Raw genomic sequence first — 27,128 nt, 5'->3', positions numbered from 1 at the left:
TCTACTTTAGTGTGACCAGATCCCTCTCTTACTGCTCATGACTGTCCCAACCAGATTTCCTCTGGCCACAGTGAAAGCTTGAGCAAACTAGAGCTCATGTAGTCACCTCCTCGTGGACACCTGAATGTGTCCTGGCTTTGAACTGAATCCCAGCCAGGCTGCCAGCACACGCCAGCTGAGGAAGAAAGCAAAGCCAAAGAGGATGTGAAAAGGAAGGCAAGGAAACACAGCTCCGGGTTTTGCAAGCATGCAGCTCATGCCATTAAGAATTGCCCTGTGGTGGGGAGTGCAGAGCACAGTGCAGTCAGCAGGGCAATAGCAAGTTACCACATGGCTGTTTTAATTCAAGTCATGTCTGGGAGCACAGGGACAGCGGATCATAGCCATCAGGGAAGAAAATACAGGTCCATTCACTTTTCAGCCATCTGAGGAAACAAACAAAGCAAATGAGTCCAGATTCCATTCTGTGGACTTTGGGTACCCAGGAAACTGGGGTATGACATCATCCAGCAGAAAGGAGACAGCAGCTCATTTCAGCTTCTGTAATGCTGTAAGAAACCACCACTTCTCTGCACAGTGGGGGAACTCGTGTTTTTAAGAGGAAAAGTGACCTGTTGGTCACCACTTACAATGTGCGATTGTCCATAAGTTCCAAGGAAATGTACAAAAGTGGCAGCACTTCGACTTTGAAAAATCTTTTCTCCAGATAATTTTGTTGTTTAATAGTGGAAGAAGATGTGGACTTGCACTGTGAGTGCATGAATTAAAGGAGCAGGTGGGACCCCCAGTCAATCCGATTTTCCCAAGAGATGGTCACCCCATGCTGTACCCCTAACAAGCTGTTTATTTAAGGCATTGGCAGATTTCCCCCTCACCATGCATTTGCCAAGCCACAACTAAGAGCTTTCCATTTAGCCACGGAAGGAAAATCTTGAAAGCAATTCATGAATCTACACTAAAACCACTACAGCTATAATTAAATCAACTCTTAAAGTAGTGTAACTCTTTTTATGGCTGAAATAGCAGTCTTTATTTTAAGCATCATTGGAGAAGGAGGAGCAGAGGCAAACATTTCCATGTGAAGGCTTGGAAACTCCTTTCAGCGTACTAAACATTCACCAAGGCTTCCTGTGAGAACTGGAGTTTGTCCTTTCACTGCTGGCTGGATTTGATTTTCATCTCGTTTGACCTCCAGCAGCCGGCTGAAAGCCCTTCTGCAACCCGACAGCAGCTGTCTTCGGGTGAAGGACATCGGTGGGACAGCGGGGACAGGGACATGCGCGGGCGCAGGACATTGCCTGGCGCTCGGAGAGCACCGAGGGCAGACAGCGAGGCGCGACGAGGCACAGCCGGCAGCCCGGGCGGCCGCCCCGAGCCCTCCTCGCACACGCCCAGCAGATGCGGAGCACCTGCGGCCGCCGCGCCCGGCGGGCAGCCCGTGCCTGGCGGCGGGCGGGTCACGGCCGGAGGCTGCCCGGGGCGGCGCGCAGGCTGCGCGGTAGTCCCGGAGGCTCGCCCGCTCCCCGCCCCGCCGCGCCGCTGCCCAGCCCTCCTCCCCGGCCGCGGCCACCCCCTGCGCGGTGCGGCGGAGCGGCGCGCAGCCCCCGCGGGATGGCGGGGCTGTGCCTGTGGCTGTGCCTGTGCACGGCGGCGGCGGCGGAGCTGCGGCTGACCCTGCTGCACACCAACGACGTGCACGGGCGGGTGGAGGCGCAGGGCGAGGGCCCGCGGCGCTGCGCGGCGGGAGCGCCGGGATGCTTCGGCGGCGTGGCGCGGAGAGCGGCGCGGGTGGCCGCGGAGCGGGCCGCACACCGCAACGTGCTGCTGCTGGACGCCGGGGACCAGTACCAGGGCACCGTGTGGTTCTCCCGCTTCAAGGGCCGGGAGGCGGTCCACTTCATGAACCTCCTGCGCTACGATGCCATGGTAAGGCGGGCCGGGGGACGGCGAGAGGCGCGGTGGGGTCTTCCCCTCCCTCTCTCCCCTTGGCTGCTGGGTCTATTCCTGCCTTTCCTCGCCCTATGCCGATTTTTCGCATTGCCGCCTCCTTCAGTGCGTAAAGTTGCATCAGAAAAGGCTGTAAGTAATACTAAAATCGTGGCCAGAGGCAGGTGGGAGGCAGGCGAGGAGAAGGGAAGTGATTGCTGGGTGATGGGCTCCCGGCCGAATTAAGTAGTGAGCTGGCAGCCCCACGGGCAGCCAGAAACCGGGAGATGATGGCAAGGCTACACAGTGTTGCAATGGAACTGTGCTTGGCAGAAGCAGGGGCTGGACGGGCTCTGTTGGAGAGGGGTTGGCAAGCCAAGGAAATGACCCCAGCAAAAGCCGGGCGAAGAGTCTGGTCTGAGACAAAGGAGTTAACTCTGCCTGAGGCTCGCAGCCTGTCCTGCCTCGGTCCTGCGGGAGAGCACAGGTGGCACAGGTTGGCAGTGCTATTTCAAAGGGTGGAGGTTTTTAGTTTTCATCAGTCCCATCCTGGTTGTGTTCAGTCCCCTCTGGACTGGGGTATATGAGGGGCTGTGTACAAACAGCCCAGAGATTACAACAGTGCCTTAGTAAGGAAGGTCTTTGAGACTGTGCTAATCGTGCACCTTTACTCTGCCTCTTTTGGTCGTGCAAGTGCTGAGAGGAAGGTGGAATTTGTGGCTGAGATTGGGGGATGTCACCCCATATCCTTAAATCTTTTGTCTCAGAGCAGTGGTTTATTTTGCTTGTGTATAACTCCGGACAGGAGAGAGATTAAAAGTCATGTTTGAGCATGACTGCTGTTGTGAGAGTGACTGGTTCTTTATTTCATCCCAACTGTCAGCTTGAGGGAAAATCTTCTGGGCGTATCACATCCTCTGTCTTCATCTTTTTTGCTTTGTCTGGAAAGGACTGTGCTTTCCTTTCCAGGTAAAAGTGGCTTCACCTGTGTATTCCCCCTGCCTCAGGACAGCTGTGGAAGGGAAAATCATGCCCCAATGCACTTTCTTAGGCTAAGCACCAGACAGACAAGTCTGAGAGGGATACTGCTCCCTGTTCACATGCCGTAGTGAACGGTTTTCTAATTGTGAAATTAACATTAACAGGGTCTTTCCTCCCAATGGTGGTGGAGAGGAGTGTGTGCATTCAGGACTCATCCTCACTGAGAGCTGGGGAGGGAGCACTATTTCTGCAGTGCAAGAAATAGCTTGAGGTGGTTTTTCCTACTTTTCTTCATAAGGCTTTCTGCTGTCTGTCATTTTTCAGTCTTGTGCTTGCTGGTATAACTGGTTCATGGGCAGCCTGCGAGCCTGTACAATTCCTGATTATATCACAAGAAGAAATTTTTTCAGGCAGTGTTGAAGTACTGTTCAGTTTTAGAAAAGTTATTTAGGAAGCACCCGGTTTTGGAGATATCATGAGCTTTTTCATCAGAATAAGCTTTAAAAATAAACCCACCCCATACCAGATATCCAGAGGCTTGTGCCAGATGTGAATGCCTTAGGCAAAGTAGTCAACCGCTTGTTCTCTGTGGAGGTGCTGCTTATTACAATTTGAATAGAAGGTGACAGGATAGATGTAAACGTTCTGTAGCTTCTCAGTCTTTCTCTGCTGTCAAAGAGTCTGAGGAAGAGATGCCAAGTGTCGGGCAGTGCTGCAGCATCTGTTGCTATTCTTCTGTCTGTGGACCGTGGCGGGCCGTGCAATGGGGATGGTGGCTGGGTGGGGGCACAGGGAGCAAGGTAAGATCCGCACTGAGAAGGGTGAGCTGGTCTTTCTTTGAGCAAAATTTGGGAAGCCACATCCCTGACAGTAAGGGTGGGGATTACTGAAATGTTGAGAAGTGAGCTATAGACTAGGATTACAAACAGGATGAAGGAGAGGAGCATGAGTCATTAAAGTCGTTACAGGATGCGGGCAGGAACCATAGGAGGATTTAGGACAGCCTGGAAGCATTAGAGGTTTTCTCCACAAATAGAGAAATTTTCTTTTTAAAGTTTACCTTTTTCTGATTTATACCTGTTATCACCACCAATCTGTTTTCTCCTGTTTCATTACCTCCCAAAAATTATCATGGCACCAGCGTTTTGTTCTGGTGTAATTAGGACTAAAATTCAGTATAAATTCCTCAAAGGCAGTAATTGGAGAGGTGATGGAATTCTTCTAGCTTTACTTTTAAGTTTCATCCTTCTGTTAATTTGTATCCCAATTTCTGAAATATTTTTGGACTTGGTGCTTGTGAAAAAACAGGATTATATAATCACATGTTGTGTGCCTGAATATTTCTGTTTATTCCCCCTTGTGACTTACACTTATGCTGGCCAACAGATTCAGATTTGGTTAAGGGATATTGCACAGGTGCAGAGTCCCAGGAGCTCTAGGTGTAAGGGCAGTTAGGTAGAGTATAGCAACCCAAAATAGTCCACATCTTCCTCCTCAGAGGAGGAGCAGCATCAAAAGTAAAACTATCTTTTTAGCCACCAGTGATTTCTCATTAACAACTTAGTAACTACCCACACCATGGAAAATGTTTTGATTAAAGCTATTGTCCTAATGGACATGAAATAATCCAAATGCAAGACAACAAAGCCAAGAGAAACAATCTTTCCTAACTGGTAGGTTGGGTTAGGATTTTGGTTTTTTTTTTTTCATCCAACAAGCTGGTGGCAGTTATATCCCATTCAATTTTGTAATTAATTTGCAATCTTTTTTGGGGGTTTAATTGCATATTTAGGAGGAACAGAAGGCATGTACACTAGCCAAAAAGAAAGAGCTTTTTACCATTCTGATATACTCTACTAGTCCATAGATATCTTTTCAGAACATTCAGACAGCATCAAGATGAATGTCTTTTTTCTCTTTATTAGTATTATTTTTACAGCAAATTAGATTGCAATTAGAATACAGTTAGGAATAGAACATAGTTGGAGTGCACTGTGTCTTCCCAAGTCAGGATTTTTTTAAAGATAGTTCTTGGTTCTTTAGGAAAAGTGCTGCAGCAGCACACAAACAATTTGGCTCCTTCCCAGGGGTGTGAGCAGTGTTCTCAGCAGTGTCAGCAGGAATAGCTGATTGCCAATGCAAGTTACTGCTAATACCCTGAAATTTCCACAGAGCCTGTGAAGATAAAAGGAGCCAGGAATCTTTGTCTGTCCCAAAAGAAAGATACTGCAAATCAATTGATTGAAATACTGAGCTCCCAAACCTGTGGTGGCTTTAAGGTCCTGTTTGGTTTGGAATGTGATCAGGGTTAATACATCCATTTGAAGAATAAAAGCTGGGGCAAGCACAGCTGGGTGTGTGTGTTGTTTAAGTAGAACAGAATGGTACACAAGCCTTCTGAGACAATGAATGCAGCTTTACCCAGTTAGTTTCAGAATAAAATTAAGAGCGCACTTTTGCCTAGAAGAGTTGGTCCATCGGCTTTGATACCTCTTATGTGCTTTGCTCCATCTGCAACCTGAAACCTCGTATAAATTTATTATTTACCAGGTTACACAATTATCGTGTTTCTGTGGATACATCTTTTCCTTGCCTAACACTTAAATATGCTACAAAGTCCTTGAGTTATTGTGCTTCTGCAAAATGCCACCGATGGAAGTTTTGCTGGCTTATCGCCAAACTTGCAGGCACAGGCTTGTGGCAACTTAGGCTGAGCATGAAAAAGGGGCAGGTAGGAGAAATTTCCCTTGAGGTAAGTTCCTTTCCATCTGCTTAACTAGCCTGGAAAAACCAAACATCCTCATTTGGGTGGTATTGCCTTGCTAATAAAATAAACAGGACTGCTCGATTTGTGTGGCAGTCTTGACACTTCACTGTGTTAAGTGCACACCCACTGTGGATTGGCTCTGGGGACTCTCCCTAACTGATAAACATTACATCTTCCATAGGCAAGTAATGATATTGATGGTGGATAGGAAGTGATATTTTCTTGTTGCATGTTAAAGTACAGAAGAACCTTTACTAAGTGCAACATAAGTATGTTTTCAAAACTGTAGTCTAAGCACAAAGCTCTTAAAATGCACTTTTTATTTCAAGAAAATGCTAAATATCAATGACAATATTTGCTTTCTTCAGTATTTATACAACGTATTTTCCATACACAAAATATATGTTTTCTTTGTGGCTATTGTTAATCCTCTTTTTTAGAGCTACAGGATCTAAAATGAATGGGTTTTGATCTGATGAATGAATGGGTACACAGTCACAAACAGATAGGTTTTGGATTTTAAAATCTTTATCATGTATCTGTATCACATCGTCTGTATTCCACCTCTGTATCCATGTAAGAGAGTCTGAAAAACAAAAACCCACATCTAAAAAGAAAAATAACCCAACCACTTCTGTGTTCATAAGAAACAGCAGTGTGTTGGTTTAGACAAGTTAGGGTTTTCTGTCATAGAATGTAGACTTTGTTTTCTCAAACATACCATGTATATAACTGATGAGACTATTTACACTGAATATTTGAGGTAGGGTCTCATATTTTCTTCTTGCTTTTCACAGGCTTTAGGTAATCATGAGTTTGATGAAGGTGTGAGTGGATTATTGGATCCTCTTCTTAAAAATGTGAATTTTACAGTCCTGAGTTCAAATATTAAAGGGAAAACTCCATTAGGAAACGAAATGATGAAATATGTTCATCCTTTTAAAATAGTTCATTTTGACTCAGAATCAGTTGGAATTGTTGGCTACACTACAATGGAAACTTCTTTTCTTTCACAGCCAGGTATGTTTTCTTTAGTATGTAAGTTTATGTCCTTAGTTACTATTTTATTTGCCTACTTTTTTAAATCCAAAGACAAATATTTTCAGCTGAAAACTGGGAAGTCTGTTGTTTTATCAGTATTTACTTTTATTACTCAACTTTGCCTGATTTTTAACCTTAAAAAGGCTTGCTGACATAAAACCCTCTTTCATATAGACCCAGACCATATCTAAGAATATCAGAAAGTCAGTGAGATTGCAGGAGAGCTCAGGGGTTGTTTGGATTTTTGTTAATGCTTGGGTTTTTAAAATTATATTCCATGATATTTTTATAATAATTTATCCATTTAAATGAAAGTTAAAACATGAATACAACTTGACTCTAGCATGAAGTGTGACATTTCTCTGTGTGTTGAAATTTTGTTCTTGGATGCCTCTGTGCACAAAAACAAGAAGAGGTTCATAGTTGTTTTTGAAGCAAAAGTTGCCCAAGATGTTTTTAGCCTGTCAAAATATTTGCAAAAATTTGACTACAGAAGGAACACCCATTCAGCTTTTACCACAATTGCTTCATTCATGAGTAAAATTAGAATTGTTGAGGAAAAAGACTTCTCAATTTCTGACTATTTTTTCCAGTGTTTCAGGGGGTTTGGTTTGATGAGAGTTTTGTTTGGGTTTGGTTTTTTTAGTAAAATAAAATGGTCTACTGGAATGAGAAACACATTTAAATCAGCTGTAGGAGATATGAGTCACTGCCCACTCAGAGTTCAGCCTACATGTAACAAAAACAGAGTTTCTTCCCTGGGTTTTGCAGTTAGGGATTCACTGCTTTGAAACACTTTCACATTGAAAAGGGATTTCATGTTATTATTTCTCTTTCTATTGCCTAGTAATACAGAAATAGTGCATTGTTTTCCTGAAAAAAAAGGAATATTCAACACTTTGAGGAAGTATTAGAAGATAAAACTATTCCTTCTGTGATTTTTAATTCTAATGCTGTATGTTTAACCTGTCAAGAAATGGACATCTGAGGTCTGAATAGATCTCACATGTATTTTTCAGTGATGTGGTTTTGGGTTCCTGCCTTTTTGTCCCCCAACAAAAGAAAAAGAAAATGGATCTGGTTTTTGTGTAGGCAATAGAATTTTACCTGTGCCTGAGGGCATGAGGGTGGATATCATCAGATGTCACGCTAGGTTTGAATAATGACAGTCAATATTGTGCTCCATTAGGGATTAATAAAATCTGCTGCAACACCTGTGTTGGGGCAGCAAGATCATCAAAGTAACCATCTTGCAAATAAATACACTAGGTGAAAATCCAGATAGTGCTGGAATGATTCTATGAAGCATTTGAATACATTTCCAATAACACTCAGACATATCCAATGCCTCAGTATGCTGGAACATTGTAAGAGACCACAGCTAGATAAAAAAGCAGTGTTAAAAGGGAAGTCTTGTTAGCTCCATAGGGATGCTTCAGCTCCATCTATGGAAGTATATCCCACAGTGTAGTTGAGCAAAAAGCAGAGGAAATTCTAACAGCAACATTTATAGTGATCAGAGTTTTTATAGTTTTCTGCTTTGTCTTCTCGGCGTGTGGAGGAACATTTAGAAGCTTTGAAAATGTGAATGCAGTGACTATATATTGCCCATGACCTAGCAATCCTTCAGACTGGTAAAATCATGGCAGGCATGGGTCAGTGGCTAAATAATTATCAGTCTAGTTCCTTATATTCAATTAATAAGAGACCTTGCTAATTCTAAATTCAGCACCTTGCTTATCTCTACACATTTCTTCTAGATGATTCTGTTTTCTCTGCCTCTGTGTGCTTTGGCATGCTCTACACTCTTAGGGCATTTTCAAGGCAAACAGGAAACTTGAAAATGCTGAAATGTGAATTCCTACATTACTGCCTTCTGTGGAAGTATTTTGTGAATGTGATTTCTTCTGTTGTTAAATTTCCATAACTTCCACCCAGCTATGAAATTACAACTTGTACTTCTCATAATCTGCTTTAAAAAAGGTTATCAAAATACTTGAACAGAGTGTAAAGTCCTTAAATCTCAGTGTTTGCATTGGGAGGGACCAACTAATCTCTGCTGAAGGTACTGTTAATGCCACTATTTGGAAACCATAGGAATGGGAAACACATTTCTAGATTACAGCTAATTGGCAGTTTTTCTGGAGTTCTCTGTTTTGCTATGTACAGCTATCTCAGCTGAGTGCCCAGCAGGTTTTTCCATGTCCTGAAAGAGTAGGTCATAACTTGGCACATAGACACAGTTACCTGTGCATTTACTTTCTAGTATTTGATGGTTCCAGCCCACTTGCTTTAGTTCTGTAATGTTGTTTGGTCCACTGTATTTTTTGTATAAGGTGTAAATGCAAACCTACTTACTCTGTAACCCTACAGGCAGCAAAATATTTACTAAAACTATCAGCCTGGCAGAGTTTACAGAAAAGGAATTTTAAATTGCATTATTCCGGCTATCTTGCATATTTTTAACAGGCAGACAGTTCTTCTCCCATGTTCATTTGTAACAGTTTAGCTGTTTTTTCCGAAACTCTACCTCATCTGAAAAGAGAAGAGGATGCCAAATCAGCTTAATACCGTGAAAGAGAAGTGAAATATTGACATGAGCAATAAGTTAGTAATTTTGATTCAGATTGTTTTGAAAAACGCTAGATGAATGCTAAGCAGTATACTTGCAGCTTTATATATACTTATATATATATATTTATATATACTTATATATATATATATTATGTATATACTATACTGCTTTTTGCCTGGTTTCTTAGAGAACTGAACACTGTAATTGCTCTTACAGTCCCCCACTGCATAACTTTCAAACCTGCTGGCCCATTTCACCTCAACTACATCAAATACTCCAATGACTAGCATGCAAATGCCATGGCTAGGCCATGGAGAAGGGGTGAAAGAAACACCTGCAGCCCCAAGCAGAATTCCCTTTCTGAGGGCAAGGCAGACAATAGGAGATCAGTGGGCAGTGGGATGACCTACCTGAGCTCTGGTGTCTACCTGTCCTGATATAACAGTCCTTGGAGAGGGATGGGCTTACCTGCATGGGGTGGACCTTGTTTTTTCCCTCATTATGAAAGTGGGTTGGTTTGTTTTGATAACTTTTCTCTACAACTACCTGAAAGAAGGGTGTAGCAAGGTGGGGAACAGTGTCCTTCTCCTAAGAAACAAGTGACAGGTCAAGAGGAAATGCCCTCAAAGTTTTTCCAGAGGAGGTTTGCATTGGATTTTTGGAAAAAATTCTTCTTCGAAAGGATTGTCTAGCACTGGAACAGACTGCTCAGGGAAGCGTTGGAGTCACCAGCCAGTCTGCATCCCTGGAGATGTAGATGTGGCGCTTAGGGACACAGTTCAGTGGTGAACTTGGCAGTACTGGGTTACTGACTCTATGATCTTAGAGGCATTTTCCAGCCCAAAGGATTCTATAATTCTGTGGGTTGAAGACTAATAAAAATGTGTCTTCAATGTACGGCGCATTTGTAGGCTGCAGTGGCGGAGAGGGATAACAGAGCTGGTGCTGATGGGGAGAGTTTTGTTGTCATGGACCACCTGGCTACTGGCCATGGGAGAAGTTAGCCCACTGGCATCTGCATGCTGGCACAGCTCGTCAGTGGCTCATTCCTGCTCTTTGTTTCAAGAGCTCAGCTCTCTTTGCAGAACTGGTCCCCACACCAGTGGGGTGCAGCTGGTCCATGGTGGAGGGAGGAGTATGTGAAGAGCCTGTGCTCAGGGATCAGTTCCTGCACTTCCCTTTCTGCCAGCAGCTCTGCATCAGGCCCAGCTGCTGCCAAATGCAAGGATGCACAAAGAGGGGCTGAAGGCAGTGGCTTCCTTCAGCCTGGAGAAGAAGGCTAAGAGGGAACCAAATGCAATCTTCCACTGGTGTAAGGGGATTTTTTAGAGAAGACAGGGACAGACACTTCCCAGAGGGGAAGAGAAAGGACAGGAAACAATGGGCTCAAGCAGTAACAAAGGAAATTATGGTGGGACTTAAGGAAAAAATTTGTCATGGTAAGCATGGTTAAGCCATTAAACATGTTGCCTAGAGAGACTGGAATTTCAGCCAGCTCAGACTAGACCCTGAGCATCCTCATTTGGCTTTCTGTTTGTTCCTGCTTTGAGTGGGTTTTGGACTACATGGCTTCTGGAGATCTCTTCCAACCTCAATTAACTTTTGACACTTTGATTCTGAAAAGAGGTCCACAGGAAGAAAATGTGGGGTTGCACTGCACAATCCACTCTGCAATGCGCAGTACAAAGATTCCCTCAGGCACTAACAGAGCTATTGAATGGGTGTGGTGCTGAACCAATTTATGTAACCCCCTTTTATCTCTTCCATTGTAGCAGCTTCCTCCTCATTTCCTGAAACATTTTGCAGTGGATTGTGAATTTGTTTCGCTCCTCCCTTTGTTATGAAATAATGTAAATCTTTTTACTTTAAAGGCATATTTCAAAATTATTTGATAAAAAAATTCTGCAGGAAGGAGAGAAATTAGATAGAGGAGGAATTGGTAGAAAAGTCACTTGGTTGTCTTCACCAGAAAGTCTACACCAGAAAGTTTACAGTTGCTTGAACCTGTCCTTAAACTTTAGTCTTAAAACTTTGTCAGGGAAATTATCCTCTTACACATCCTCATACATCCTTTTGTGCAACCCAAACCACTGTGCCCAGGATAAAAACGCCTGTAATTCTGTGTTCATGTAACTGTTTGTCACATTAGAGTAATTTCAACGGGCACAGAAAACTTGCAGAAAGACTGTCAGTTTTCCAGCATCCTTATCCAGAAAGGGTTTCTCCTTTCCAGGCTTTCCGTTCCTTACGCTGTTTTTTCAGGATGGTAGTTCAGATGTGTGCTGTGCTCTATTGGTATTACTGAGAGTGGTTCACATTAGGTAAGATTATTTGTATGAAAAGGCAATTCAGATTTTAATGGAGGACTTTGAAGAAGCTGCTGTTTAAAGCCTTAGGGAGGCAGGATAAAGGAAAGAACAAGATGAGTGTGCCGAAGGGAGATTTAACTTGGGAGAATATAGATGATCTTAAAAAAATACAGTTGGGGAAGAAAAAACCCTTTGTAATGAATAGAACTGTTTATATGCAAACACTGATGCATTTAGTTTCCTTTCTCTAGTTAAATAATAAAAGCCATTCAATTTTTGATCCTACTATTGATGCCACGGAATCTTTTTACAGAGTTATAACTTTTTTTAGTCTAGGCAAGCACATACAGCTTGTTGCAGAAATGTTGTATTAGTCTAAGCACACAGGTTCTCCTGAGAGGCTGAAAAACATCAGCTCAGATCAAGAGCTTGAACCAGCTAAGGATATTTGAAAGGCACTGCCATTCAAAGTCCTTTTAATTATACAATCTAATATCTGATGTCAATTACTTTATTTTTCAAACTAGCAATTAAGGTACTTTGTAAGTAAATTTTTTAATTTATTTTCTTTTTTAAGGGGATGATGTAACCTTTGAAGATGAAATCAAAGCATTGCAACTGCAAGTGAATAAACTTACTGCTATGGGAGTGAACAAAATAATTGCACTAGGACATTCTGGTTTTACTGTGGATAAAAATATTGCTCAAAAAGTGAAAGGAGTGGATGTTGTGATTGGAGGACATACAAACACATTTCTCTATACAGGTATTTTACTTCTTACTAAAATGTTGTTTCTAAAGCTAAGCTGAAACTGTTTGTCTTTAAACTCAGAGAACGTTCACCAATGTAGTTTACTGCTGGCAGCACTCAGCCAGGTTCATAGCTTGTACATGTCCATAACTTCCATGGAAGAAACCAATTTGAAACAGCCTGTGCACACCAAGTACCACAACCCACAGAGCTTCCATAATGCTCTGGGTGTTCAAGGTGACCTATGCAAAGTGGAGAAGAGGAACAAAGGTACTAATACTGGTAAATTACTGCTCAACATGCTGTACTTCTTTTAAGCTCACACCTATAAAAGACTAAATTAGTTGTCTACTTTTAAACATGTGTGTGACTTAACCAGAAAAATCATTCAGAGAAGACTTCAAAACTACTACTGGTGTTGATTTTTTCTGTAATGTGGTTCTATATTCATAGGTCTTCATTTAGCTTGCCATTAAAATACTTTCCCCAAGTTTCATCTGGTTTTTTTTCAATCCCGCTTTTAATCTCTGAATTTATTCTTCTTTTCTCTAGAGGCAGATGTCATTCCAGAGATAAACATTGCTGATCTGTTTTCTCCTGCAGTAATGCTACTTTAGGCAACACCTAGCATCAGCAGCTTCCCCAATGCTGTAACCTTCCCCAGAGTGTAAGGACACAAGTAAAAGAGAGGCTGTTTTGTTCTGTTTGATTGAATTTTTTAAATTCTTTAAATTTAGCAGAAACTTTAATAACTGGTTGAGACTATAATGGGAACTTTCTGCATTTTTTAGAAAAGTTTCCTGTATGCCCTAGTCACAGGGATAACATTATGTACCCTACCCTAGGAACTTGAGCACTTAAAAGGTTTGCACTGTCCATCATCCTCTCCTCTCCCTATTCATCTCCCCTCTCTTTCTCTTGCCTTTTTTGTCTTATCTGGACTTTCACCTTTTGTTATCTCACTTGTTAAAAAGAAACAATCGCATGCCACAGTTACACTTGAGCAGATTAGAATATTTCTTGAATTTGGCCTCAGGAAATAACTTTGATGACTAAGCTAGAGGCACAAAGCATTTACACACAAGTCAGAGCTCACAAACCCTTTGCATGGGGGTGCAACACAGAAGTAGCCAAACTGGAACAGTAGGATGGACCATCCCAATACCATGTGTCTAAGAGTGACCAGGGGGGATGGTTGAGGGGACTGGATGAGCCTGTGGAGACATTTTACTCAGATCTGCCCATATTTCCCACCAGCTTGCAGCTCAGGGACTCCCCAAGCTAGAAGTGGTATCTTGATATTTACTTCTCCATCTCCTCTTGACTGCCTTCAGCTTCCACAACAGTCTATAGCAGGGTTTTCCAACGCTAACCTGCACAAGCCAGAGACCTTAGTCTTGTCTTGGGGTGCAGCCTACAATTTTACTGAATTAATTTTGAAATGGGAAAAAAAAAAAAAAAGGATGGATTCCATATCCAAAGTGTGCATTAATTGTGGATTTACACAGTGGAATCCATATTATCTTGCAATTATCTTGGCCAATGCCTGTAGGGAGTTTGTGCCTCATCGTGGTAGCCACAGTAACCAAAATACCTTTTTGGGTGTGATCCAAAGAGGTGCCACATGTCACAATTTGGAATCATGATGTGAAGTACTGCAGGAGCTGAGACATCTGCACTTATATCCTCTCTAGATCTGCAGGAGTTTGCAAGCACAGCTCTAGTCACCCCAGAGAGGACCCTGCTGTCAGACTATGTCAAGCTGTTCCACCCCTCCCCATTTGAAGCTGTCCAAGGCCAGAGAGAGCACACTGCAGAGACTCTGTAGCCTTCAGGTTAAAAATCTCAGCTGGGAATGACTTCTGGTCCCTTTTCCAAGGGCTCTACTGTTTTGATAAAACAAAACTGTCTTACTTTTTTATTAATACTTGCAAGGTGAGAAAAATAAGAAAGTAGTGTCTGGAGGAGATACACCAAAAGTATTTATTTAGTCAAAATATGATTTTTGACAAAATGTGGTCTGAGCATATAATTTTTATCCCAAGTGCAGTGAAACACATGCTCACCCATTCAGGAGCATCATGAGAGCATTTGTGAACCATGCCCTGCTGAGTAAAAGCCTCCAGTCAACATTCCCAGAGAAACAGCCACATCTGTGGAGGTGATTTCACTGCAGAGTAAAACATCTGATTTGAAACATCTTTTTCCATGTCACAATGCATATATAAAGCTTATAAGCTTTCATTTAAATCAAGAAGTGTAATCAATAACTGGCAGCAGAATCTGGGAGAATGTTCCAGCTCAGTCTAAGTGGAGATGTATGAGCTGCTCAGCCTGTTCTGTCATGGAGGTTTAGAGACATACTGCCCATGAAGACATCTCCACAGAGAAATCTTAATGTAAGGGTTTCATCCTGGACTAGTCCAACCTGTCTCTAAGATATTTGCCAATCTCCAGTTTATCCACAGGTTATAAGGCAAATATTGTCCTGACTTGTTCAGGTGTAAGATGAACTGAATAGTCTTTGCATTTCAGAAGGAACACATCTGTCTTACAAGGGAAAGATATCATAGTGCTAATTAATCCTGCAAGGAAGTATCAGAATCAGTATTTTATTAGGAAACAAGAAATGAGTAAGACTCTGGACAAACACTTAACTACACAAAGCTGATACAAACTAAAATAATGCCTAGAAAGAATAACTTTATCTTTCTAATGCCCTGTTCATTTGAGGATTAAAGAAGGACAAGAAATCAAAACTTATTCCTTTTTCAGTTCAGAAAATCCCAAATTTATTGCATGCATAAATTCTGGAGAGTCCTCATTAGCTGCAGGATTTCTTAAATTCTTCCCCAAATAAATGCCAAGTTAAGTGGCACTCCAATGAACCAACTCTGCTGGCCTGGCTGAAAGTAGAAAATCTAGATTTGTGGTAAGGTTGGTTCAGTTTGTGGTTTCTTGCAGCTCTTCTCCCTGGAGAAAGTGGAGGGATTAGAGAGGAATAGGAATTGTATTGGAGTTCTGGAAGGACTATTTATCATACTGCTTATCCTAGGATTTAATATTAAGTAAACAACTGTAAATGGAAGGAAGCAAGTTGTTCTGTGAGCAGAGGAAGTGAAGAGGCTGCTTTCCTCTGGATCCACGTCCTCATGCTCCCCCATGCCCCTGCCTTGCCAGCAGCCCAGTGCTCACAGACACATGGATGGGAAATGCCACCACTTTTGGGACAGGAGTAAGGAGCAGGCTCTGAGGGAGCGCTGCCACACAGCACGTGATGGCTCTCGGTGCTACCCAGCCTTGGTCTGACAGTGGGGCAGAAATAATGACAGGAATAACAGCAGGGAGAGATACTACTCAGATAATGTTGTCAATACTCAGATAACGTCAAGGAGACACAGAAGCCTGGTACCCTTGAGGCAAGAGCTGTGTTGTGCAGTTCCAGTTTTTTGTCACTCTGCCCCTGTGTGGTTTCTAAAACCTGTGCTAACCTCTGCCAACTGAGCTATCTCTTTTTTTCTGCCAGTGCTGTGCCTTAATCTGTTTCCAAGTCCTATCCCTAGTCATCTCTCAGACTTGCAGGTTGATAGGAGTTTTAAATTCATGACCACACAACTTTAATGCTAATGAAGGTTGTTTTTGCAGAAGGTTTGCAAGCTGTCTGAAATTTTGAAGGCTGTTTGGTATAGCGAAAAAAAAATCATCTGGCTCTATATACAAATTCACAGAACTGTTTGTAGGTATTCTATCTGCTTAACAGTAAAATGCATTAGACTTTTTCAGACCAAGAAGTCTGATGTATGTTTTACTACGATTCTTATTTTCTGTCTGATGTAGAATAATGTAGTATGAAGGCTCGTCAGTAAACTTTTCATCCAGTGGCTGGTATGTTTGCCTTACTGAGGGGTTTAGATTACAATAATTGGAATGAAAAGTTGCTTTGTTGCTGTTGTGATGTGATGTCATGGCAGAGTGTGCTGTCATAACTTAAAAAAACACTGTGGTAGTTATTGGAGTTCATGTCCTGAAAACAACATTGTCTCTTACGAGAGAACTGAATAATCAAATGTCTGCTTGTTGTCCAATACAACCATGGCTGTTTCTATCCTTTCTGGGTTTCTTAAGGCTGAGAAATGTTTGAAATGTCACTGTAGTAACTCCTTGAAGGTCACATGAGCTGAAGACCCGCTTTTAATGCTTGTTCTGTGCAGGCACCCCACCCTCTACAGAGGTGCCAGCTGGCCCGTATCCATTCATGGTTGACTCAGATGATGGGAGGAAGGTGCCAGTAGTACAAGCTTACGCTTATGGAAAATATCTTGGTTACTTAAATGTTACATTTGACAAGAAAGGGGATGTAGTTGAAGCAGTTGGAAACCCCATTCTGCTGGACAGCAGCATTCCTGAAGGTATGTGGACTAGGCATTTGAGTTTGCCTGCAGCACTCTGCTACAATTCAAGTCTTGTCATGTTAAATACAGTGTCTGAATAAGAATTCAGCTTATTCACAATTCTCTTCTGTGTAGGGTTCAGCCTCTGTAACAGTTAAATATGCATGCATTCAGAGTGTGTTTTTATCTATTTTAAATCCCTGAAAGTCCTTTTGTAAGAGTTCAGGTGATACAATACCTTACCACTTTGTAGAACCTGTTTTAGCTAGTCCTGTAATTGTGATTTAAAAGATTATGAGGACTAATTTACAGTTTTGCCAGAGCCTGGGTTCTTCAGAGCAGAGTTTAGAACAATATAGGAAAGTGGAAATGTTCCAGGAAAAACTTGGAAGTACCCTACTCTAACAACGTGCAAATACAATATACAAACCCATGAGTTCTTGTATGCAGTGCTAACTGTGTTCAACATTTTAACTGTGAAACATTTAAAGAAGTGGGAGGAGGAGAATCTCTCTGTCACTTTTTGTTTTAACTCCTCTGAGCTCTATTAACTTTTTTTTGTCAGCTCTGCAATTACCCAGGGCTGGTTTTCTAATCCATTTCTTCTCCAATGTTTGCTGTGTGAAGTTTTGACTTTCTAGGTTCTACCTGAGTATTTGTAAAACAAATCCTTTAAAAATTATTTGTTTATAGATATTGACTGTGTTATTCTCAGTGACCTATTAATGTAGTGAGATGATGTAATGAAACTTTATATTCTCCCTCTGAAGTCAGTAAAACTTAAAATTCAGATACACTGGTGGTATAATATTATAAATGTTATTCTTGCTGACAAGTGTGAGCAAATTGATTAAAACTGTAGTAGCTGATATAAAATAGTTGTAACATCTGTCTGCATATACAAGTATCATTGGTTTTTTTTCTGAAATAATTAAATTTTCACCCAAGAGACAGATGTGCATAGAGAATTAGTTTCTATAAAGGATTTATTCCCTCACATTGATATTTAAGCTACTTTTCCTTTTAGCACAGCATTAAAGGGAGGAAATTACAAACAGAAAAAAAAAAAGCATCAAAGACCAGTCTCACTTGTATTTTTAAAATTCTCTCACCTGTCAAGGTAGGGACTAGAAACCCCATCAACCAGAGGTTAGAACAGGACTGGGCAAAAGTACAAATGAGATTACCTTGCTGTGGCACAGGACTGGCTTATTTCCTTGATTGTCCTGTCCTGTCTTCTCCCCTTATGAGCTTTTTTTGAAGGGAATATAGTTGCCACGTTGCTTGAGAGGCTTTTAGGGAAAGTGTAACCTTTTAGAATCTTGAACACCATTTTTTTTTCCTAAGGTTTGTACTCACTGAAGTGTCATTAATATGAGATATGTATGATGCTTATTCTACACTTTTATATTACTTTACAGACGAGCACATTAAGGAAGAAGTGGAAAAATGGAGAGAAAACTTGGGGAATTATTCTGAAGAGATTGGAAAAACCAGTGTTTACCTGAATGGTACAAGCCAAGCATGCCGTTTCCAAGAATGTAACATGGGAAATTTGCTTTGTGATGCTGTGGTAAGATGTTTCCACCACTACAGATGGCAATTACATCTAAGGGTTACTCCAGAGCTATCCAGATCCAATCTGTCAGCACATGGGCTCTGTGCCTGCTTTTCAGCAGTGCAATATGCAGTGTGTCCCTAGAAAGACCTGGCAGAAGCAAGGCTATAAGGAATGCTGCTGTAGAGAGTAAGCAGCAGTTTATTCTTTGTGCATAGCCTCATAGAGAGAGCAGCTTTTTCACAGATGGCTTTGAGGCTGCACTTTTAAGGGACATGGCAGTCTGATCTAAGAGCCCAGCAAGGAGGAGAGCTCAGCTCCCCTGAGCCTCTCCTGCTACTGGTCCCTGCTCACAGCACTCACCCTCTGTCCTCTCATTACTCACTGGGCTTTGCTGTCACTTCAGTGCACTGGCACAGAAAACAAAGCTACTGACAAGAATTGTCCCCCTGAAGAGCCCAAAAGCTGCCAGCTGAAGCAAGCAGTGGGTGGGAAAGGCCATGAACCCAGCTGGGCACAGAACACCCCAGCCCAGAAGGAGCCACCAGCCCCTGCTGTGTTCTGACAGGCACTACTGGGCTTTAACAGCCACATAACTTCAGAAAAGTCTTTTTACAAGAAGTCACTTCCTGTTACACTGCCCTGCAGCAGCACCATTTCATTTAAGTGTTTCACAGAACATTCACTAATGTGACTGTTTCCAGAAAATTAACTTTCCCATAAAGGGAAAGTTAAGGGACAATTAATAATAATGAATTTTCAGTTAGATATGTCCCCCAAAGCTATTTATCTAGTCCATAGTATTGCTCTTATTGTAGTCCTCATAATAATTCTCTAGTTCATGAGCTAATTTTCAAATCAGATTCATGTTTGGGAATTCTGCATACAGTTCTCCTAGAATTGGAGCACCTTGCTTTTTTTTTTCCTGCTAGACTTTTAAATACCTTTATTTGCAGAAATGTGAACAAATTCTTTCGCACTTTTCAAGCTTAAGGAAAGTAATCCTGTAATGTTTCAGAAGTCTGTAGGTTTTCTTGCAATACATTTTTTCTTAGGGGAGTCAAATTCTATTTTAGTTCAATCAGTGTCCCTAGACAATCACCTGCAGTCATCAGTAGATACACAGATTTCTCTTCACATTGCCTTACCAGTTCTGTACTTGCTTTCCTGTATGCTGACTTGTGGTTAGAGGTATAAAGGGAAAAAATATACCTGCCTGTTCCACTAGCTTTAATATTTAGAGTTGTCCTGAGAAATGGAGAGATTGAGAATTGCAGAAGACTGATTGAATGTTTGTGCTGGGTCAAAACAGAAGTTCATTTAGTTCAGTGATGCATCTCAACCAGTAACCCAAAATCTCAGAATAAAAAGGCTGACAGGCCTAGAAGGCATTTTACAAAGGACTTTAAAGGGACTCAGAGAGTGAAAAGACTGTGAAACTGGTAACAGCACTGTGTGAGCTCCTCTTTTAAGCTGCCTCAGCTCAGGGCTGGGAAGTTGCAACCCTTTGATTATGAGTTACAAACCTAACCATGGATCTGGCCTCGGGGCATAACTTTGATGACTAAGCTGGAGGCACAAAGCATTTACACAGCTGCAAGTCAGAGGTCACAAACACATCACATAGGGGTGCAGCAGAGAAGTGACCCACCTGGAACACATGACAGGATCATTCATCCCAAAGTTTTTTCTCCAAGAATGACAGAGTGGGGATGGTAGGGGATGAGCATACTCCTGGACAAGCCTGGAGCTGCTGTGCTCAGATCTGCCCCTGTCTCCCACCAGCTTGCAGCTCAGGCATTCCCAAGGCAGAAGTGGTCTTGACATTTACTGGCTCAACTGGAACATGCAGGGAGAGCAAGAAACAACAACAGGGGAGAGAGAGGGAGAAGGGGAGGGAGACAGTGGGGATTAGCTCCTGCAGAGCAGCTCCACCTTGCTTTGCCTGCCTCCAGCCTTCCAGCAGCCAGTGGCAGGGTGTTCCACCATGGACCTGCACATCCTGCAGAGACCTTGCTCTTGTCAGTGTGTAGCCTGCTGCTGCCCACTGCCTGCATAACTGCTGGGGGTCAAGTGGTCCTTGCTCTGGAACACTTGCTCCCCATCCACCATCACACCACTCATGATTTTATAGCCTTCTTGAATATTTCCTTCCATTATCTGTTTACCAGGTCAGACAGTCCAAGTCTACATCTTCATTCTACATTCAGAAGTTTTCTGTGTCTTTGGCCATCCTCGTCACCCCTCTCTGAATCTTTGGGGTTTTTTTATCATTCTTGAAATGAGAAAAGACACAAATTCTTACCCAGCCTCCACATGCCCTTCTTCATTTTATAGGCTTCTGTCGTGTGCTTCCTGTACTTCTCTCTGTAAGACTGAAGAGTTATGACCATAGTCATTCCTATATGGAAACCAGTCCATCCTATTATCCTAGATCATTTCAGCCTTTTCCCATCCCACTCAGTTATTTCTGAGGATTAATACTGGAGGCTTATCATCCTGATGCAACTGAGCAAATATCTGGTCTCCATTTTCTTTACTGTTAAGGATGTCACAAGCAAATATTACCCTGTCCTTGCATTTTGTCAGAGCCTCACCACTGAACTGCTGGGGACACATTGATGTGCCTGTTTCCTGTTTTTCCACTGTTCTACACCTCTCTAGTTACCCAAGACCATTCCAAATATTAAAAACCAACCACAGAGAAGCCGAAAAAACTCAATTCCCTACAAAATTATTAATTTATGTTTTCCCTAAGAGATTTTAATGAACAACAGTATTAAGGTCCTCTTCACTTCTTAGTTCCCCAAATATGCTTGAATCATTTGTCTTTATCACAGTCATTGAAATAAAAAAGTAATTTTTCCTTTGTTCAGCTGGCCTGCCTTGGCCATGCCAGAGACACACAGACTAGGGCAGAGCCCAAGAGTTCATTACAGTAAAGGGCAAATATTTTTCATGTTAAGAATTTTAAAAAGCAAAATACTCCTTTGGATTTTTTAAGTAACTAAGTATTTTACAACAGGGCTGAAGATAATGTAAAAAAAAAAAAAATCAAAACCTTTCTGTCTTTTTTCAATCTCAGATCGTATTTGGTGTAAATTTCCAGAGCCTTTAGTAAGTGCAGATAAAATCTGTTCAAACATTTTCCTTTGGTAGCTTTATGAGAACGTTGGGCGTCCAGATAAAAGGACATGGAACCACGTTTCAATGTGCATCCTGAATGGAGGTGGAATACGGTCACCCATTGATGAGCAGAGCACTAATGGTAGGTAGAATTACCAGCTGAATGGCAGCTTCATCAGAAAGAAGGAATCAGCTTATGCCAGCCTGAACATAGTGTTAGCTATGGGCTTGTTCTGATGGGGCTTGCACAGTGTTTAGAGGTGATTTCAAACTTTCTCAAATGGTTGTCCATCATTTGAGCACAACTGCACTCAGGCTGACATTGACAGAAGTCTCTAGCATTGTTTGTACACAATGCTTTTTACAATTTCCCTCTCTCCTTGCTGCCTTGGAACAAAGGTCTCCTGCTGTACAAGGTCATCTGGTATGGTCGCTGTGAGCCTTCTGTAGTCTGCTGTAGAGTAAGTAAATTCTGGGGTTTCTGCATGCTAAGGTTTGAGTTTTTATTTTCCTGATACCACATAAATGCAACTTGAAAACAAACAGCTTTCTCAGTTTAGCTAAGTCTTTCTGTAGGACTATGTGAGTAAATCTTAGCTGGAAAAAGTGCCTGACTTAGTATGAATAGCTGTGTTTCTTCATCTTAGATTGGTGGTTTGTCATGTATTTTAGTAGCTCTGTTCTAATAGCAATACATGCAGTTATATCACAATCTGATTTATTGGTCTTGATACTTACTGGACAATAAAAGATGCAGGTTCTTTGGGACAAAACATGTGAATCTCACAGCTACCAGCCCTCAGTTTCTTAAACTGTATTTGCCACGTTCCTTGTCAAAAACTTGATGTTAAACAATCCTAAAATAATTCTGTAAACTACAGGAAAAAGAAAAAAAAAAACCCTACAACAACAAAAAACCCCAAACAAAGATGTGAACAACATCTCTTTCCCCCAGGTAGCATTACTGTGGAAGATTTGCTGTCTGTTCTGCCATTTGGAGGTCGTTTTGATATGGTTACATTAAAAGGCTCCACACTGAAAGAAGCTTTTGAGCACAGTGTGAGGAGATATGGAAAAGGAAGTGGAGAGCTGCTGCAGGTTGGAGGTATATTTTCTTCTTTTTCTCAGTTTTCCAAAACAGCCATCCCTCCTGCTGGCTTTTTACATCTGGAAGCCTTTTTTTTAAGAATGGAATGTCAAGCTGGCCATAGATCCTCGCCCTGTGCCTCTCACATGCCAGCCAGCAGCTGCTGTTTATCTCATGTGTTTAACTGAGCCACTGCAGCACACAGCCCATCGCTGTTCCCTTCAGCAGAGACAGTTGTCCTGAGCTTCCCAAACCCGTAATAGCAGCAGTTTACACTGCAATTAACTAGGGGAAAATAGAATTTAGTATAGCTGTAACACAGAAATAGCTACAACAAACTCCAGTTTTTAGTTCCTAACTGGCAGCCTACCTGTGCTGAATTTCAGTTTATCAAAATAATTTTGTGCAATTCTCTAATGATTGATGACCGTTTTAGAGTTTGTCCAATTGGGCTACGGAATTGCTCCAGTGAATTTCTAAATATTTTACGGATGAACAGTTAATAAAAAAAAAAATCAACTCATAGCTTTAATTGCAGCTGCCTATATGTTTATCCAGATGTGTATTAGGCTACAGTCATGTTTATTCCTGGTCTCTCTGTGATTTAGTGCAGATTTTTATTGTTTAGTTAGCAGAAGAGCTAAACTTCAAGGGCAGGGGCTGATGCATTCCCTGCCTCCAAGCCTCTAATCCCATATTCCCTGACAATGTGATCCCTCACACGCCACAGACACAACCAGTAAGTTCCCATGTTCTCAGGTACCTCTAATGTAAAACAGGAACAAGCTCTGCTTGCTGCCTCTTCACAGAAAAAAGAAGAAAACCAGTAGCTCTGGAAAGGGTTCAGGATGGAAGAAGCAGAGCAGGAATAGCGCCAGGTTTGGAAGAGCCTCAGTGTTTTGAACGACCTTTAGTGGCTTCCTCATCTGCAGATTCTTGGCAGGGCTGCTCTGGGAGCCTGGCTCTCCCCTGGCCTTGATCAAGGAAGGTTCACAATGAGAAATGTTGCTTCTCCTACAGTGAGGAGACATTGCAGTGTACAGCCCTGGTCTGGCTTTCCTTTTTCAGGACAGTGCCTATTATCCAGAATAGCTACCAAGTTAGGCTGGCCTTAAAAAAAGTCATTTCAGCCAACAGGCTAGGGAAATGAGAAAGCATGTGACTACAGAAATAAGGGAAGGTATTTTTATCTTGCAGTATTCCAATCCCACGACCAGTGATTTCCTTTTGTGGAGTAGTGATGAGAAAACACATCAGATAAGTAAATGAGGTGGGACAGTGCTTCAGCAATTCTTCTTTCTCGTGAACGTTCTTGCTTAGAAGTTGAGTAAGTGTGCAAAGAACACAGGGCATTAACTGGTGTAATTCAGAACGATACAACTCTGGGTCACAGAAAGCAATGCAAAGAACCAGCTGAGGATGAGGGAGAATGCTGCTTCTGGCCCTGTGTGTTCAACATGCCCTGCACTAAGTGGCATTCCAATGTGTATTTTTGTAGGCATCCACGTGGTCTATGATCTCTCCAGAGCCCCAGGAAGCAGAGTTGTCAGCTTAGAAGTGCTTTGCACAGCGTGCCGAGTCCCAGCCTATGTCCCACTCCAGATGGATGAAATATACAACGTGACTCTGCCATCCTACATGTTATTTGGAGGAGATGGCTACAGTATGCTGAAAGACAAAAATCTGGGATACACTAAAGGTAAGGGGGATACAGTCCAGGTAAGTATGGGCACTAACAGGGTAGCAGGCAAACAACTCACAAAAAATAAAAGATCTTTTCTTTTTACAGTACAAACCTCAGACTTTTTGCCTATACTCAATGATTAAATTTGCTTCTACCCTGACAGCTTTGGCTTGCTAGATTTGGTTGTAGGCAGCAACTCTATTCTTTCTCAGTTAAAACCACAAAAGTTTCAAGGAGAATCATCTTTACCAATTCAGCACTGCTCAGAGAGCAGTCCTGAGGTTGTGGTAAACCAGAAAAGCAGCAAAGAACACAGAGAGTACATCTTAAAGTGCCTTGCACTTGTACTCATTACTGAACAATGCATCAAAAATAAAGGTGCTATTTTCTATATAGACCTTAAATTTCCACTGTATAGAATGATTTAGAAAGACAGAATCATCACCTCCACTGTTACATGACATGCAGCTCAGGCAAACAACATAGGGTGAAGGGAAAGATGCCAACCTGCTTAAAGGGAATGAGCCTGCCCAGCCAAAAGTAGGGACCCCCAGGAGCTCTGCAGGCAGGAGAACACAGGGTGCCACAGACACCACACCACAGAGGTGGAAGAGAGGTGTTTTATAATGCTGGTTTAAGGTCCTCTAAAGCTGCATGCAAGGTGTTAGAATGTGTTTGTCCAATTGTTATTGTCCATCCTTTAGGATGAAGGGAAACTTTAAAAAACATTTGAGATTAAAATCCATTATTTCTGAAAACACAAAAGGGGTGTAGTGCTGTATTTTTTAAAAAATGTCTCATAGGAGCCAATCTACATTTTTGCAGAACTTTAATTTTGTATGTTCTGCTTGTTCATGGTGAAAGCATGCTTTTACCTCAAAAATTTTCCTTTTGGACCTTTTTTACAGGCTAATTTTTTGTTTCTACGGTGTTTAAATTTAAAGTTGATTCTCACAGGTACAACTGGTGTTTCAAATCAAGTTCAGTAAAACTCGATTTAAAACATCAGCCCTACTTGTGAGACTGAGAAAGATCATTAGGAATAGTGAAAGGGAACAACCTGAAAGGTTCTGGTAAAGTCTTTCAGTACAACAGAAGGGTACTGTAATTATTCTGTAATTATTCTTAAGATGGAGGACTAGCCTTTAGTATTTTAAGAGCTTGGATGAGAAGGGGCTCATTGCCTGGTTGGTAGCAGTGACTGAAAAGGGTCTCCTGCTGTAGAAAACCCATGTAATACCTTGTGCTTGTGTGCACACAAGCAGTGCCAAGGCTAGAAAGTTCTCCTAAAAATAGTATAAGTGATAGCTTTGCCAGGTCTACAGCCCTATACCCCAAACAGGTGGGAGACAATCTACCTGACTGGAAAATACCATTGTAACAAATTCAAAACAAAACAAGCCAGGCAAAACAAAAATAATTCGTTTGTTTTTAAAATACAAGTTGCTACCAAAAATTCTGGCAGGTAATGTGTGCTGATTCAGAATGGCAAACCATAGAAAACAATTTGATTCTTGAGCTAAAACTGAAATATAGGCAAGTTCTTACATTTTGGTTAAGAGCTTGGCAGATGCAGAGAATGCTTTTTTGTTTGTTTCTTTAGGTGAACCTGATGTTGAGGTTGTTTCCCGCTACCTCCAGAGAATGAAGAGAGTTTACCCAGCAGTTGAAGGTCGAATAAAATTTTCTTCTGGAAGTCTTATTGAATCAAGTCTCACCCTGATCTCTGTATTGTTCACTGTAACATTCTTGCACACTTGATTTTTTGTTTGGAGGAACACAGGAGGAGAGATGATACTGAGGAAGCTCTGAGACCTGTTCTCTTCTGTTACACCTTACAATGAATGAGCAGTGAGGCTGCTGCATGTCAGCAGTGAGCAGCCCCCTACCTTGTCTTTAACCTGGTGGTGCCACTGGAACACTGTGTGCAGGGCAAGGGGGCACAATCCATGACTTCTCTTGGTCAGAATCAGCAGGTACCTGAAATTGAGGTCTCAAAAGCAAAGTTCCAGTGAATACTTACTGCTCAATCATAAAACAGTGACAGACTGAAATGGGGTATTATAAATTGTCAAATCCTTTTAGCTGCTTTAGACAGTGAGTTAAGAACCTGATTCCTGATGTAAACAAGCTTCTAGAAATGGATTTATTATAGATCTTTATTCCTTTCTTTGATCTACACTCAGGGTTAAGGTATTCAATTTAATATCTCTACTTTGCTTCCAGTTATGTTTATCATACCTACATGAATCCCTGAAAGAGCTGGATTAAACTTGGTGCCATTAAAATACTGACGTCTATTTCATATGTAATTCTAAAAAGTTTTACTGCTGAAAAAGAAATATCACACTTTCATTTTCCATTAATAAAGGATGCAATGAAAGCTTGACTTGATTTTGACCAATTTTAGCAAATTGAGTATTATTCACTCTTAAATATGACCAATTTGGGGACTGTATCTAGAGCGAGAACACAATCTGTGATATATATTTCATATAAATATGCTCAATTTTATACCTCTTCCAAAGAACAAAGCACAGGACTGCTGCCTGTTACGCTGTATTAGCAACATTCCAAGAAAATGTCAGATACAGGCATTGACTCCTGTAGCACTTCCGGCATCCTTTGGAAATAGTCAGGTACTGGAGCTTTTTACAGCACAACCTGGCTTTATGATAACTGTGATTATTCCTCTTCTATGGGAAGGCTGTGTATAAAAAAATAGTTGTAAGAGACACTATGAAATCATATTAAATGCTAAATGTACATTGCTGATGCTTTATCAATAAATGATTGCTTATAAATGAGGGCAAAAATATCCTTATTTTTCTAAGATTAGTGGGAATTTTGACATCCACATGTTTGGGTTGTTTAACAGTGTTTTAAATAAACCTGCTACGTTTCCCTGGAAAGCCCACTACACTTTTTCAAC

At 41.7% G+C, this 27,128-nt stretch overlaps 1 protein-coding gene across 3 annotated transcripts; it reads left to right on the top strand.

The window, feature by feature from the left end:
- Positions 1-1,566: 1,566 nt before the first annotated feature.
- Positions 1,567-27,004, top strand: NT5E (5'-nucleotidase ecto). Of its 3 annotated transcripts, none has more exons than XR_008436506.1 (9): positions 1,567-1,926; positions 6,472-6,694; positions 12,177-12,365; positions 16,562-16,759; positions 18,163-18,314; positions 21,459-21,571; positions 22,385-22,530; positions 23,710-23,839; positions 24,011-24,096. XR_008436506.1 is itself a non-coding variant. In XM_053974471.1 (9 exons), exons 1-9 carry the CDS (start codon positions 1,612-1,614, stop codon positions 25,955-25,957), a joined length of 1,695 nt encoding a protein of 564 aa, XP_053830446.1. In that variant the 5' UTR covers positions 1,570-1,611; the 3' UTR covers positions 25,958-27,004. The 3 variants fall into 3 exon arrangements, 2 of the variants coding, with proteins under 2 accessions (XP_053830447.1, XP_053830446.1); XM_053974471.1 differs by lacking the exon at positions 23,710-23,839 and adding an exon at positions 25,800-27,004 and having other exon boundaries at positions 1,570-1,926; positions 24,011-24,211; XM_053974472.1 differs by lacking the exons at positions 22,385-22,530; positions 23,710-23,839 and adding an exon at positions 25,800-27,004 and having other exon boundaries at positions 1,568-1,926; positions 21,459-21,567; positions 24,011-24,211.
- Positions 27,005-27,128: the final 124 nt, after the last annotated feature.

Source organism: Vidua macroura, chromosome 3, assembly GCF_024509145.1.
Source record: "Vidua macroura isolate BioBank_ID:100142 chromosome 3, ASM2450914v1, whole genome shotgun sequence".
NCBI classification, from domain to species: Eukaryota; Metazoa; Chordata; class Aves; order Passeriformes; family Viduidae; genus Vidua; species Vidua macroura.
This window is presented reverse-complemented; position numbering and strand designations above follow the sequence as displayed.

Excerpts from the sequence above, each read along its gene's own strand:
- NT5E (XM_053974471.1), top strand. The coding sequence starts at position 1,612 with ATGGCGGGGCTGTGCCTGTGGCTGTGCCTGTGCACGGCGGCGGCGGCG. Across the intron at positions 21,572-22,384 it reads GAGCAGAGCACTAATGGTAG|CATTACTGTGGAAGATTTGC; the intron begins GTAGAATTACCA and ends TCCCCCAGGTAG. Across the intron at positions 22,531-24,010 it reads AGAGCTGCTGCAGGTTGGAG|GCATCCACGTGGTCTATGAT; the intron begins GTATATTTTCTT and ends GTATTTTTGTAG.